We start from the raw sequence: 16,514 nt of genomic DNA, 5'->3' as shown, positions 1-16,514 counted from the left end.
CATAGTCACACACTTGATAACATTAACAGTGCATGCATGAGCATTGAAAATTCAACTCATCCATCCATACAAGTGTCAAATAACGAGCAATTAAATATTATAACTTTAACGTTAGGTTTTCTTTTTTATATTAAAATTATCTCGGTATAACAAAACATTATTCTTTTATTTTATTCGTTGAACATTAATTGTTGCTAGTTAGGACTGTGGGAAAACGAATCTGATATACTTTTTGCTAGTCGCTGAAAATGGAATACGGTTTGAAAATATTTATTTGTACTTCAAGACTACGGTTTAACACAAATACCAGCTTTTGAAATACATCATAGACGAAATCGATGGAGTCAATATGTTTACGTTTTTCGAATACAATGAAGTCGTCGAGTCCAAGACTGTTCTTCCGAATTTGATTTTTATAATCAAATATTGTGATCAGTGATCGGTGATAATGTGATCGGTGACATACCAGGGATTTAAACGCGAATATTTTTCTAGAAGACGATACAACAACGTAGATATATTCTATTTAGCTAAGTGTTATGAAAAAATACTTATACTAGCCAGAAATCCTAATTCTAAGAATATGGTCACGCAGTTCTGTAAACAAAACAAAAATATAGACGGGTATTATCATTTGATTTGGTTGAAATAATTTTTATTAAAAATCTTTAAACAGAATTTGAACAGATCAAACATGTTCAGACATATATTGCATCTGCAAACCGTTAAGACCTATAGAATGGATAGATTCCAGGAAAATAGGTACGCAGCTCGGTAAACATTGGTACCTCACACTTGGCTTAAGAATTAACAATGTGTCGATCGAGAGCAGTTTATTCTTTTTTTTTTTATTAATCTATAGCAAAATCTAATTCATTGACATTAAAATACTGCGTTGTAATGGTCGTCTTTATACAGTTTTTTTTAGTAAGGTATTCGTAGCAATAAAAACAATAATATTACGCAGTTTGTTATAAGAGCATAATGGTGGGATCGTTTTAGGAATAGTCAAGAACATTCTGAACGGCGGTGGTCATTACTTAACTTAAAAGTACTACGCATTACATACATATTTTTTTATATAAACACACATAAGATGATTATAGTGGGGTCGTTCTAGACATAGTCAAGGTAATTAAACCACCGGAGCCGGGGGTATGATTGAACTCTAAAGGGCTACCAAACGTCGGCACGAGTGCAGATCCCTTGCTCGAGGAATCGGGTACATCCTTAGTTTGTGGATCGAGCAACAGCCTACAAATATTCAGATTAACCACAAAATAAGCAGCTTCGGCTGACGAATAAACAAACGCAAACAGCGACCCTCGTTAATCCTAAAGATATGCAGAGTAGCCACGATAGAAACCATTCATCCAAGTGATCGAATAAGCTTTAAGGTTTCAATAGTTAACTTATAATCGGACTTCGTTCCTTTCTAAATTTACTAAGATCCCCTGTCGGTAAGGTTAAAACGCAATGGCTAGAATTCGCCTTAAAGAAATCAGCATGAAGAGTTTTGTAGTTGTGTCGAAAGTTATGGTTCCAAAAGTTTTAGGTACTCCGCGACCGTTTGGAAAGAGTTCTATTGCAGGATTGACCCGGTTGTCATCTAGTGACAGCACCAAAACCATTGGACTGATGAGGCAGAATACAGAGAGCGTTCGCGCCCACACTACTACAGAGGGTCCTGATACCGCTTGGGACTTAGCCGACAAAGGATTAGGATTGAGTAGTGAAAGCCATCTAGTCAAAAAAGTCAATGAGACCATGGATCCTGGTATCCATGTGCAGATGTCAATTGCTGGAATGGATCCAGTTGACTCTCTTATTGAGTGGTTGATGAAGGCGGGAAAACTAAAGGAAAGCCCCCGAGATTGACCACTAGTAAGAAGTGTGTGACACCCCTTTCATTAATGAGTAGTTACCCAATCACCCGGGAGCTTAGAGGGAACAGAGAATATAGAAGCCTCCAAGAAGAGCAAACTACGGGAAGACGAGTTCTTCCCGTCTAAAAGGAAGTAGACCTCCTTAGTCCCTGAAATCGAGTTCATAACCTTGGAAGATGACGCACCACTGGAGAAGCCGGTGCTCATGTCAAAGACTCCACGGCCATCCAAGGTCAAGAAATTAAAGCTAATGAATTACTCGACGACCGTTCTCTTCAATATGTACGGTGTACGCAGGAGAACCCTTCCATCAAGCGAGGTGTTCCATAGTGATCACATCACTTGGTTTGCGATTAGCTGAGTAAGCTGAGGCATTGGAAAAGGTGATAGGCATCGCGCCACCCGACCAACGTGTACTAAACGCGGCGATGGCGTTTGTGGAGAGTGTATGAGCTATCGTCACTTTCCAGCTCGCACGTATGCTTGACGAGTAATTCCAGAGTGCCCAGTAAAGGTCGATGGGTACACGCAGACGAACCACCTACAAGATAATCATAGTGCTCCCGAGTGGCCGCAAGTGTCAAGAGGTCCCCTGGCGGGGAAGTGAAAGAGATGGAGGTTAGGCACGTGCCGGCTATGCTATCGTCCCTTAGTGAAGAAAAAAATGAAAAACAGGATTAAGAAAAATAAATTTATATTGGAGAGCTCTGACGCACCAGTAGAGGGGTCTCCTAGTAGCTAACCCCCTGGGAAAGCCAACTGCGAGATAAGCAGTGGAAGAAATTATCCAAAGGGTGGTAATAGCTTACAACTTTGACACTTTCGGCCAAACATCTGTTGTTTATCGAAGACTTTCAGTTCACTAGTGGAACAAGGAAGTGGTGACTCAATAGGAAGAATGCGTCAGAGCTAGAAGGTTGCTAAAACGATTGAACCGCCGACTAAGGGACCCCGAGATTCGAGGGAGACGCTCAGGAATGCCCACAGGTGGTTGAAGCTAGCAGAGTTTTGAAGTGCCGTTGAACTTGAACATCCGAAACGTGTTTAACTCCGTGCGATGGTCACCCATCCTCGGAATGCTGGACATGTTTCGGTTGCCTCCGTACTTCAGTAAGATGAATCGTTTGTATTTCAGCGACCATCGCTTACGAGAATACCGTGAATCCCGAGAACCAAACATGTTATGGTTGGCGTCTCGCAAAGATTGGTGCTTTGGCTCCAACTATTGATTATCGCGTATAACGTGGTGTTCCACGTTAATTAATTAAAGTTTGAACACATTCTAGCCCACTGAATTACTTTGTATAACTATTATTGTTGCGATTTCAGTTTGTTCCGATGTCACAGATTCCTTGGGTTAGTTTTACCGTGTGTGAGTTGCCGGTGAGCGGTATCGAGTCGTCTGTTGTACTATTATTTAATGTAATTAAACTGAAGTGTAGTTGTTTAATTCTTAAACTTAGCGAGAAGGTTTTAAGAAATAAATTCAGTACTTAATACTTATTATTGGTTTATTGTAATTAACATAGCTGAATCGTAAGTAATCGCGATAAAAGTCAATACACTTAATAATACGACGACGGAACTACGACTACTTTATTATTAAAAATATTTAACCAGAATATGCACAAGTCCTGTGATCAGCAATAGTTCATAACATTATTAATACAAAACTTTATTTAACAAGATAGTAAATTTGAAAAAGTTATTGTTATATTTTTAATTATACTGCATTTATTTAAATAAATTTCAGTTAATACTTAAGAATTAAATTTGTTGATTACTTTGCAACAGTCTCCGAATATATAACGAGAAAAACAAAAAACCTGCGATTATTATGCTTTAGTCCTGGGCCTCAACAAAGGGGTTTCGATAAACTTACAGCTCTGCGACCTGGTTTCTTAGAGGTAGGTTAGAATCATGTTTTTATGACTTTTGATGCTAATAATTGTGTATAGTTTGAACATTCATAAAGATCGTGCTTTAATCTGGTACTTGGGCTCAAAAGTTTATACAGGGACCTGCTTATAACAAATACGGGTTATTTTCTTTGAGTTAATTTCTTAAATTGAAAAAAGAAATAATAACATTTAACCTTGTAAAGCATAACATAGTACTAATATAACCACAAACAATTATTTAACAAATGTTTGATTTTCTAAATTTACCAACGAAATAAACTCACAAGATGTAATGTACTATTAATAATATTATATTATATAATATTTTATTAATCATGAATAGTTGATCTAGGGTAAACAAATACACTCGATTCTATTACATATTACTATAGATTAAATACTTGTATTTAATATATAAATATAAAATATATGTATTTTATCTATGATATTACTCATTCATTGTGATAAGATATAATACTGATAACTGATAAGCTAATATTTGACGGCTGTTCGCTGTGGAATACTTAAATGACCCTCGATATAAATATTTTCATTATAATAGACGATTTAATGTCAGTTAGGCATTTAAAGTAATTCCATAATAATTTTTCAGTATATTGTATTATTATATTCGTTTAAATTAATTTAGCTGTAAGTATCGTATGGTTTGAGTAAAATATTTTACATATTGTCCTTTAAATACTATCAATTAAACTTATTATTTTCAGTTGAAAATTTTTATTTTTTTGTATATTAAGATGGGTGGTTCGGCTAGTAAAACTAGAACATTAGAAATTGATAATCCTAATGTCATAAATTTATCCGATAAAGTTGTTGAAAGACTTCGAGGCCAAGCTGAAGTAGTGAACTCGGTAACCCATAACGTTCCAACTTATCATGTTAAACCTTCAACACTAGAAGTACAAAAATCAGTTCAAGAAGCTTTGGAAGAAAATGATAAAAGGTGGCAATGTCGTTTCCATCATGTGCAAGATGAACAAAATGCACTGAGTCGCAAAGTAGAAAACGAATATAAAAGAACTTATGCTTCTGTTAAACAACTTTTGCCTGATATTGGAAATGGAGAAATTAACCAATCTATTCAAGAAAAAGAAAAAAGCCTAATTTCATGTCTAGCTGAGAACAAAGGGTATCCACTAAATTGTAGTGAAATTGTTAAGGAGTATAAAAAGACTTTGTTTCAGTCTGTAAATAGTCAAAAACTTTAAATAGTTGTATTTTAGCTCTTAAAAATATTCAATGAAATGTGAAATGCTAATTGTATATTTGAATTATATGCTTTGAAAATGTATAAGTAGTATTATTTTGTTAAATAAGATGCTATTTTGTTAATCAATGCTACTAATGAAAATCTTTGAAAGTTTATTTTTATTATATAGATAATTTTACTAAAGTAATCTTTAGTAATTTATTTTTATTTACTTATTATTTAAAAGTAGCTTCATTGCCATAAAATGATAAATGACTAAATATTTAAAGGTTTAGTTAATAATTGTATCAAAATGTCAATTCTTTCTTCATTTGTTCTTTTTGCTCTATCTCCCAAAAATTTGCGAGGCTGGCTATTCCTATTTTCTGTTATTACTAGCGAGTTTCTTAACATCTAACTTGTAAAGAAGTATATGGCACATATGATAACCTTAAAACAACTAATGTGTTACATATAAGTAAGTCATTAATTTTGCTTAGTATTGTAACCTACTAATTTTTTGAAGAATTTAACTTCATCATTATCAACACCACATAGCCTCTATTTCAACTATTTGAAGTCAATGCTGCTTTAAATTTAACAGAATTTTATATCAGATGTCAACTTTATGATTTAATGCATAATAAGTTATTATAATTTTCATTAATTCTGAATTAATATTATTTATTCTTTTATATAAGAATAAGAAAAATATTTAATAATTAAGCCAGTATTTTTTTATTGTTATTTTTATCTTAACCTACTATTTATAAAATTAACTTGTATTAGCAAGTTTAAAGATGTATTACCTTGCCCAGCCCTATGTATTTTAATACGCATTTCTTTCTAAGGTATACGTTTATTAATGAAATCAATCATCACTAAATGATTATGTAGAATATAATTTAAATTAATAATTATTTTAAATATTTGACATTAAATTTTTACTCTTAGTTTCAGAGAATTTTAAATATTTAATTGAAATAACTAAAAAGCAGTCATTAAACTAGCAACACAAGATTTTAAGAAAAGGCTATAAATATCAATTAAAAAATAAAGATAATCATTAAACATATATTCTTTATTGATACATTTGAGCTTTTTAAAAAATAATGAATATTATTTCTTATCTTATTACATAATTTTTTTATTTTTACAATTCATTTTATTATAAAACTCTGTACATAGGAAATTTAACATCTCTAGTGTATAAATGAAATATATACAAACAAATACATATTACTATTGCATATAAGTATAAATAAAAACTAATAAATCTAGACGGAAGCCACAAAATAGAGTAGGTAACTGAATGTCTGAAGGTATCTAAAAAAAATTACAAAAATATGAACAATTTCTCAAAAATATTTATTATTAATTTTAAAAATATATAGAATGATTGTTTAACTATAACTCATACAAAATCTTTAAAAATGTTAAAATTTTTTTTCGTTTTCAAAATTTAGAGTATTTAAATAATACAATTTTCAAAAAAGAGTTTGTTCCTATTTACCTCATTATTCCTTAAAATTTTATTAATTTTAGTTTTTTAAATGGAAACATAGTTATGTGTCCATTTAAACAAGTTTTGTTTGCAAGTTTAACCAACTTACAAACAAAGCTGGGTACTGACTAGTTAGAAAGTTACAATTAAAGTAACTATTTTACTTAACTAGTTGAATGGAATGTGTAAAATTAGTATAAAATATTTGTTGAGCATAATATTGATGGTTACAAGGTAAATTGGACTACGCAACAAATTAACAAAAAATGGCCTGTATAAACTGAGGCATAAGCACCAATACTTTGATTTATTTTAACAAAACTAATATTATTACTTCAATTATAATTTGAACTCATAGAAAATTACTTAACTGTAAATATGATAACTAAATAAAAAAAAAACATCTCGTATCAGAAACTTCAAAAACGCTTAAAAAAAAGTTATAACCATTTAAAAGTAAAAACAATCAAAAAATATTTTTATTTCTACCGAAAACTCTGAAAAATAGTCCTTTTTGCCTTGTAACCACTGATATAAGCTATATTATATTATAATTTTTATAGCTATATAGGTAATATAATCTAATATATTTGAACAAACAAGTTTTTAAATTTATATTTGAAACTATTAAAAAAAAGTAATTTCTTACTATTACTCATATTTATGTTACTATTTTTAACAAACTAACTTCTAAAAAAACTCAATTAGAAATTTGAAACATTTCATAAACTACCTTCTATTCTAACATAGTTAGTAATTATATTAATGATCTTAATATAAACTAATTAAAAAAATAACTAATTTTCCTAGTTATTCTTATAAACTATAAAATTATTTATCTAAGGAAATTACTAGGTGATAACAACTATTGAAACAATATTTTGAAAGTTGTTAACTTTCAATTCACTTTACATAATTATTAACAAATAAAAACAGAATCCATATTTTCAAGTAAAATATAAAGCTCATTTCTTTAATAATTATACTTCGTTAAAATTTCAAATTTATAAATAATATTGCAAGTTAATTACCGATTGTTAGTACTCCATAACCAATGTTTTCTGTACCCATTCTATAAGAGCATGAGGGTACAATAATTTCATTGACAACATTTTTCGGAAGTTGACCAAATCTCCATTGAGCTTGAGACATATTATTAAAACTACTATGGTTTAATCTCTGCACAAATAAACGTTCTTTTGAGCTTGTGTTACTTATAATATTGAATGATGAATGGTCATGAGCTGAAAAGATGAATTCATTTTTAAACTCTTGTAAAACCTAAAAATGAAACATACATAATCCATCATTTTTATTTTAAATTTTATTATAAGACAAAACTTGTAGTACTTTATCTGTAAACTTAGTCCATTTGGTTGTTAATGGTACATGAGAAAATATTAATTTCATTGCTTTTGTATTATTTTTAAAATACATCTTATTTATAGGCATTGTTTCAATTATATTATTAACCTAAATCATACATAAATATTTTAGCAACACGTTGTATGAAGATCATAAGTGTTTTAATATTTACTACAATAAATTGAACATTATTCTTTTCTATAACTTCAGGAGACCCAAAATATGTATGAAATCTATCAACTTTTTCTCTAATAACTATTTCTCTTTCACCTCCTATGTCATTATCACCAGGAATAAAAATTACCTAAAATAAACCATTATATCAACAGGAATATTTATAAATCATATCAAATGTATAAACAAATAATATAAAAATTATAGGTAATATAATTACTACCAACATTTTGAGATGCAAGTGGAATGGTATTTTTCAAGAAGAAGATCTTACAAAATCTAAGCAGGTATTTTTCAAAACTTTGTTGATCTGCTAAGGATCCTTCATCCATCAAATCTCCCAGAAATACAATATTATCAGGTTTAGTATGTTGAAATGCTCGACCATAAGTGTTAAATAGATATCTATCATTATCCCAGCGCGCTAAAATGTTTTCATTTTCATTGCCTAATATTTGTGGATCAGCAACTAACATGACAGTTGTACAATAATTTTTATTCCCACAAAAAAATTTAGGCCAATTTGATGCATACAACGAATATATAATCCATTCGTTGTATAATATTGTAATAACCGTCAAAATTGTCAACAAATAATATACATACTCACTGTAAAATAAGTTTGATGTTTTTTTTAAATAAAAATAAATTAGGGATTGATCTATCAGCATATACATACTTAAATTTATGTAATAATACTGCGGAGATTGTCTTTAATCTCGTCAAGTATATAAAATGGCACATATTACTAATTTTTTTTTTACATGATTTAATAATTCGATATTTGTTGTATCATTTTTATAATAATTAACAATCAGTATCATTTATTGTACTTGTAAATACTTTAATTATATTATAATTAATTAATACGAAGATAATCTTTAAAATTTAATAATAATAAGGTAAAATTGTACTCTTATTGAGTGATAAGTCTTATATGATAATTTTGGTTTATCACAAGTTATCGCAATATTACACTCAGTGCTATCAGATTTTGAAGTCAAATCAGGGCCACTTTTAAGGGATAGTAAGGGCAATAATCCACCAAAATTTCTTAGGGGCGAATCTCAAAATTAAAGAACAAAACCTACAAATATTATTTATTTTTATTTACAACACACAGTCGATCAAAAAAATGTAATGTTATTGAAAATTAAGTAAATTTATAGGAAATAATGGGAAACAGTTACTGTAACAGTTAACAGTAACTGAGTGCATCATTTTACTTTAGAAAAATAAAAGTTATTCTAAAAAAAAAAAAAAAGTCAACTTAATATTTGCTTTACACTACTAAACTACCAAGAAATAAATTTTAATAATAACTTGGTCTGTAATCGTACGATTAGCAAAACTGAATATACATTTGAATAGCGACTATTTTATAGCTTTTATTGCACTCTATTGCTAAAAGCTCCAAGTAGTAACTAGCAAGATTATTTATTGATGGCATGAGGGTCCGCAAGAGAGCAAAAAACAAATTTGCCCTCATTGAAATTTTGCTTGGATGATTTTCATAATTGTTGCGTATTATAAAATTATACAAAATAAATAAAATCATTATTTTAATTAAAAGAAAAAATTGTATTATTATTAAATTATATTATTTATGCCAGGATTAATGATATTGTTTTATAGAATAATGATATGTAGATATGGTTTTATTCATTAAATATTTTAAACATTTAAAAAATATTAAAATATTTCAAATAAAATGTATTTTTAAAACGATTTCAAAATATTTTTAAAATTTATCAAAATTGAATATTTTTTTGTGAAGCCCATAGACGCCTATAAGAATATAATTTTTGAGGATTTTTATTGTATTTTCTTCCTACCCTAAAAACACTATATTATTTTTCAGGGCAGGATGAAAATACACATGTATATGCGTTATACATAATTTTTTTAATTTTTGGGAAGTTGATTCGTTAACTGATGGGGCTAAGCTCCTTCTAGTTGTGCTTATGGCGGGCCTCTGAAAAAACGTGGTTTCCAGACCGAGGACCCGTTCATCCCTTTCAACGGAGAATCTGCAAAGAGAATAATGAAATCAAATATTTAAAAAACATTTTGGCCTCCTGGGAAAATTACTGAGGATGCCATTGATAGAGGAATGCATGTTATTATATTTTGTATTAGTTTTACACAAGATATTTTGAATATATAATAATCTGTTTAGATTTTTTTGAGAAATTATAACAAAAAAAATGTTAAAACAAATATTTATTCAATTAAAGCACTTTTTTTTATTCATAACGATTACTATTAATCAAAGCTTTTCTTTTTATAAAACCATAATTTTTTTTTTAATAATAAATTATTTTAAAGTAAAAGAATATTGTAATTTTTTAAAATTAACATGAATAAAAAGTGTACTCCAAAAAAAACATTGTTATTTAATTTTAATTTAATAATATTTAAATATTTGTTTTGGTTAAGATGGCTACACTGTAAGAAAACCGATATTTTACCACCGGCGTCCGTCAGAAAACCACTTGGCACTCAATACCAACAGCCACAACAAAAACTGAAATTGATCCCCGGCAGTTTGGTTGTTGGACTCAAAATTATTATTCTACGTAGAAGAGTTTGTTTGGTTATCCATTGAACGTTTTCTCGTATGCTACTTAGTAACTGTATAAATATTATTATTCAAATACTTTTTCACAATGTTTTTTAAATAATTGATAGTAAATTATACGTACGTAACTTTTTCGATTAATATTTAGTTTAATTTTGAAGTCGTTTATTATTCATAAAATATCAATAACATGCAGTATATAAGATATACGAGAAATCTGTTCCTCAGAGGCATAGCAGTTGTTAATTTGTTAGCGTTTATATCACTTTATATTCAGAAACCAGGTAAGATTTCCAATTTGACTACTAAATAGAGATTTAAACGTGGCTTAGACATACATTAGGTAAATTTTAGTCGTACTTTTATCTTGGTTAAATTTTTAATTATACATTGCTATTCTTATTTCGTATCGTTTTAATATTCTATTATTGGATAGCTTTTTGTAACTAACATGTATTTTCTTATGATTAATGGCATCTTATTGATAGTGAATATTTTTTTAATTTATATAATCTCGAAAAATATAAGATAATTCCTAGATTTTTATTATTATCAAGGTTAGCATGAATTTTTAAATCTGAAGAAGTAATAGAATCAATAATTTCTGATAATTATACCAATTTATTTTTATCTTCAAATATTTTATGTATAAAGCATTAATTAAATACATTTTTTTAAATTTTGAGGTTTGTTTTCTATGCACTTTATAGTTATCTGAGGTAGTAAAAATATGTGTTTTTTTGTGTATGTAATTGTGATTTGATTATACAGCCTAGCATATCAGTTAGTTTTGTGTTAGTGTTGGGTACATTTTTCCTTGGTGTCTTGGAATTTCCCTTGTATTATGATATGATTAGGAATGTTTTTTGATGTATTATTAGTATAGACTATACTAAAATAATAAGAGGAAGCATAATGTGTTTCTGTCATTAAGGATAAAGAAGTATTATTTGTTGAACTCAAGTATAGTATGGATAACAAAAGAGAGTTGTTTAATAAACAGTGTTGTTACCTATTCCTTTTTAAAAGGGAAAATAAAATAATTTTATATTAGTTAAAAATACTGTAAAATACAATAGTTTTAACTAATTTTACGAGATTTTTTTGTTGTTGAAACAAACAAAATTATTATAAAAAGGTCTTTTACTTTTTATAAAATTTTATAGTTTTGATAATTTGGAAAAACAGCTCCAATTACATCTGTTATTAAAAAAATTCTTGTGTTTATTTATAACTTCTCTGAGATGTATTTAATACATTTTTTTTAGTTAACTAAAATTACTAATAAGTAATTAATAAAAATGCTTAAAATGTTTTATTATTTATTAATTTTTTACTTCAAAAAACCAAATTATTGAGTTCAATTTGATACAAATTTATAAAAAAAAATTTGTAAAATAATGTATCATTGAGAGTTAAATGAAAATTGTTGATTGTTCTTCATATTATTTTTCTTATTAGAAATCAATAATCATTTATTTTTTAAAAATTTAAATATTTACTAAGAATTTTAGTTTTTATGTATTTTTAGAAAAAAAATTTATAGTTAAAATTCTTTTAAGGTTTATATGGAGATAATGGTATTTTTCCTGTGAAAAATGCTTTAACTAATGAAAGTCCGAAGTTGTTGGACAAATTTAACTCAAAGCCTACATTACTTTGGTTTTCGTCAGAAATTGGACTGAATACAGATTATATGTTTGATTTAATAACTTTAGTTGGAATTATATTTTCTTTCCTTGGGTAAGTTTAAAATTTTAAAATTAAAGTAATGCATTATTTTATTTTTTCATCTTACTTCAATTTAACTAATTTTGAATTAGTATACCATAGTTTTTATTAATGCAATGCTAAATAAATATATTAGAATTATGTAAGATTTGGCAATAACAAATGTAGTAATTTTTGTATAAGTAATTTGGATTATTTTTTTGTCTAAATTCAAAAATATTATATCATTAATAATGTAAGCTTTATAAATTTTAGCGACCTAATATTTACTAGTTATACAAACTTATCTTAAATAAAATGATAAAATTTAAAGCACTTCTATTTGCAAAGAGTTTATGAAGATTTATGTTCTAATAAATTATCTCAACTTAAATTAATTGTATGATAAATAATATATTACATAAAAATGAAATAAAAAAGTAAATATTGTTCAAGTGTATAGTTGTAAATAGACTTAAATAATTCATAAATTATTAAACTTTAAAAATTTTATTAACACATTAAAATAATAGAAATTTATTTATTTATTTTTTATAATTGGGTAGACTTGAATCAAATCTTACAAGTGATTATCTGTAATTCTCCAAAAAAAACCAAAAAGGAAATTATTTTGGTAAACCCTCTTTAAAGATTTTTAAAGTTTTTTGGAAGATTACAGTTGATTACATGTATGTTTTGACATTTAATATTTACCTACTCATTTATAAGATGTATCATATATTTTTATTTTAATTCACTAAATTCTATTACATATCCTTATAGATTTGTGTCACAGAAAGCATGTAACAAATTTGTATTTTTCATCCTATGGATCTCATATTTGTCTTTATACAATGTTGGCCAAATCTTTATGTCTCATTTAGTGTAAGTAATTATTTATTTTGCATAATAATAATTGATATCATGTATCTAATATTATTTAATATTAAAGAAATATTTACAATATTAATTAAAAAATACAAATATTTAAATCTCAGTTTAGTATTTCAGAAACAGTGTTACCATTATCAATGCTATACTCATAATCTGTCCACAATTTTTTAGTAATTTTTTTGGCATTTTGTGTTAAAAATTGTTTATATTTTTTGGTTTTAAATTGATATTTTAAATACATTTGTTTTGCCTTATACAAAAGTATTTAAGTTACTGTAAAAATCTAATTATGCAATTTTTGTTATTAGTGATGAAATTCTTTTAGAAGTTGGTTTATTATCTATACTGGTAGCTCCATTTTTTCATCCTAGCCGTAAGCCTGTATCAAAAAAACGCAATTTACGTTCACAAACATCTTTAGCATCATCACCATATGATGCTATTTCATTCTGGCTTGTTAGATGGTTACTATTTAGAGTATCATATTCTGCTGGTATAACAAAAATGAGTTCAAAATCTCTAGTTTGGTATGACTTAACAGGTAAACAAAAAAATGTATAATAAACACCTAAGGTTATAAAAATTTATTTGTTTTACATAATTATTACAGCTATGTCAAAATTTTTTGAAATTATGCCTCTACCTAGCTATATTTCATGTTATGTTTACAATTTTCCATTGTGGGTATTGAAATCTTTAACAGTATTAGCTGAAGTCAATGAAATATTTTTACCTTTGTTGTTTTTGATACCTATAGGATCGGTTAAAAAATTGGCATTCTACATTCAAGTAATAATCATCCAGAACTTGCACTTTAAATAATATTTTAAATTACTTATTGAATTTTTATTTATTTATGCATAGATGACAGTTCAGTTTCTGATTTTTGCTACAGGAAATTTCGGTTATTACAATCTTTTGTATATTGTACTCTGTTTATCTTTGTTAGATGACCATACTTTTTATAAAGGTAAAACAAATCTAAAATACTGTTGTTGTAAACTAATGAAAATTTTATTTTAGAACTAGCTTTAACTAAAAGTAGACAATGGTGTTCTTCAATATTTACTAGATTAATGACCCTCAATGCAGTTGTACTTTTAGTAGCTATTATTGCAATGTTGTATAATTTCAGAATTACTCCTGGAAATACACCTGATTTCAAAATAGGTATTTACTTAAAATATTTACTTAAAATTATTTTCAATTTACTCACTGAAATTTATCGTATTTTCAGCGTTTACTCCTAATCAATTTAATAGTGTATTGCAGAAAAGTCTCCCTATAATAGGATATTTTGCATTAGCTTCATTCGGCTTAGAATGTTTAAAATCAATCTATGCATCTCTACCTACAAAGTCTAAAACTGGTGGATCATTATCAGCATTAATATCAGCTACATTTTATGTTGCAATATGTTTAGGTTTGTTTTCCTTGAGCTCCGTTAATTTCTCAGCTCTTCACCCATCTGTCAACAATACTATTCCAAGGGATTTAAAATTGTTTTATAATAAATTATCTCCTTACAAACTGAGCAATTCTTATATACCTCCTAAAGAATTATTAAATTTTGAGTCTCGTAAAGAAATAGTATTAGAAGGAGCCAGTGATCTCAAAGGACCATGGTATGAGTATCAATTTGTTTATAAGCCTAGTAGTGTCAATGTAACACCACCTATTATAGGTATTTATTCCTGTTTTTATTGAAAGAAAAATTGTTTTTATTACTATTTTATTAATTTTTTAGCTCCATATAGACCAATGATTGATGAAGAATTCTTCTATGCTGCTTATACACCATCAGTTCAAAATCCTTGGCTATTTAGTGTTATATATCGTCTGCTAAATAACCAAAAAGAAGTTTGCAACTTAATTAATCCTAATCAAATAAATTTTGTAAAATCCCCACCAAAGTTTATTAAGGCATCATTGTATAACTATAAATATGCATCAAATGTTCAAAGGTAAAAACCTTAAAAATGGTTAATTGTTCTTTTTTTATATTTAATTTGTATATTTTTTTTCATTTAATATTTGTTATTATTTTTTGACTATTCTATTAAAAAACTGTGAATCTTTTTAACAGAAAGTAATTTTGTTTGCATTATTTTTTAGCTATTCACAATAAATTAAGTGTAATCATTTGTATATATATCAATAAGTAATAAATTTCAGTTAAATATATTTTTATTAATAGAAATAGAGGTGTATGGTGGACAAGACAATTGGTTTCGGATTATATTGCACCACTGGATAAAAATAGTCAAGTACTTTTGGACACTTTAAAATCCCACAAGATATTGTTGAATAGAACGTCTAAAGCTGTGAATCCACTTTGGAAACGTAAGAAAAAACAATATTTCTTTTATCAAAATTTTAAAAAATACTATTATTTGTTATTTTTTTATTCTTATATTGAATAATATAAGTATTTACTAATATTAATTCATTTTTTTTTTCACTAAATCTTTATATGTTATCAAAGTTAAATTAATTTTATTTTTACAGAAATTCTTGATCAATTGCGATTGCTTCAACTTGCCATAGCAGATCCACGAATTTTAATTTCTGCATTTTTAATTGCTGGTCTAATTATTATCATAATACCTGGCGGAGGTTCCGCTTAAATAAAATATTTTGTGTTATGGATTAGACTTGAATTTTTAAAATTTTTAGTTTTTCATAGAATTATCTGTTACCTTGAAAATGAAAAGATCTGTACCAACAGCTAAAGTATTAAATTATTATATTTTATTCATTTTGTATGTATTGTATATACACTTTTTTATATTATGTTTACTTTGTTTTACATTTTTTGAATTATTTATTTCTACAGTATAAAAAAAATACATTTATGATAAATAGCAAATTATAGTTAACATTTAATGTACGACATATTTAAAAAAGTACGAAGTAAATGGAGTTATTTTTAATTACTTTTGGCAAATATATGTGTAATTAATGTGTGAACCATTTTTACATTTTGTATAGTATAAATGGATAATTTGAATTATAACTTATTTGTGTAGTTTACAGTGTGTATTTAAACATTTTAAATAAACAAACATTTATTTATTTTTAAGATTTAAATTATTTGTTTATGATCCTGTTTGCTCTGATTAAAATTTCCTATGTCTTTCTAAAGACTTGCGATCTATCAATTATATTTTATTGTAATTTTTGCTATTCTTAAAATAAGAAGAGCTAGAGAATGTCTAATAGTAATTGGACACGATAGAGCTTAAGGCTGTTAAAGAAGTATTAGTAAAATTTCAATATCTATTTTATT

General features: G+C 27.2%; 3 protein-coding genes across 4 annotated transcripts; 2 read left to right on the top strand and 1 right to left on the bottom strand.

Moving 5' to 3' along the window:
* Positions 1-4,277: 4,277 nt before the first annotated feature.
* LOC126902573 (uncharacterized) lies at positions 4,278-5,160 on the top strand. Of its 2 annotated transcripts, none has more exons than XM_050679971.1 (2): positions 4,278-4,438; positions 4,546-5,160. In XM_050679971.1, the coding sequence occupies exon 2, from the start codon at positions 4,546-4,548 to the stop codon at positions 5,014-5,016; it is 471 nt and encodes a 156-aa protein (XP_050535928.1). In that variant the 5' UTR covers positions 4,278-4,438; the 3' UTR covers positions 5,017-5,160. The 2 variants fall into 2 exon arrangements, with proteins under 2 accessions (XP_050535928.1, XP_050535927.1); XM_050679970.1 differs by having other exon boundaries at positions 4,279-4,438; positions 4,516-5,160.
* An 897-nt stretch (positions 5,161-6,057) lies between these two features.
* LOC126902570 (uncharacterized) lies at positions 6,058-8,922 on the bottom strand. The gene is made up of 6 exons (XM_050679966.1): positions 8,720-8,922; positions 8,268-8,649; positions 8,039-8,170; positions 7,852-7,974; positions 7,533-7,782; positions 6,058-6,323 (listed from the first exon to the last, which is right to left on the bottom strand). Exons 1-6 carry the CDS (start codon positions 8,782-8,784, stop codon positions 6,166-6,168), a joined length of 1,110 nt encoding a protein of 369 aa, XP_050535923.1. The 5' UTR covers positions 8,785-8,922; the 3' UTR covers positions 6,058-6,165.
* Positions 8,923-10,534: 1,612 nt separating this feature from the next.
* LOC126902568 (lipase maturation factor 2-like) lies at positions 10,535-16,307 on the top strand. The gene is made up of 12 exons (XM_050679965.1): positions 10,535-10,658; positions 10,770-10,905; positions 12,184-12,364; positions 13,115-13,216; positions 13,534-13,766; positions 13,836-14,014; positions 14,090-14,195; positions 14,249-14,395; positions 14,463-14,909; positions 14,973-15,189; positions 15,423-15,568; positions 15,734-16,307. Exons 2-12 carry the CDS (start codon positions 10,812-10,814, stop codon positions 15,850-15,852), a joined length of 1,971 nt encoding a protein of 656 aa, XP_050535922.1. The 5' UTR covers positions 10,535-10,658; positions 10,770-10,811; the 3' UTR covers positions 15,853-16,307.
* The last annotated feature ends 207 nt before the right edge of the window (positions 16,308-16,514 follow it).

This window comes from Daktulosphaira vitifoliae, unplaced genomic scaffold (genome assembly GCF_025091365.1).
Source record: "Daktulosphaira vitifoliae isolate Bord-2020 unplaced genomic scaffold, ASM2509136v1 Scaffold_3, whole genome shotgun sequence".
Lineage (NCBI taxonomy): Eukaryota > Metazoa > Arthropoda > Insecta > Hemiptera > Phylloxeridae > Daktulosphaira > Daktulosphaira vitifoliae.
Note: the sequence above shows the minus strand (reverse complement) of the source record. Positions and strands in the feature narration are given on the sequence as shown.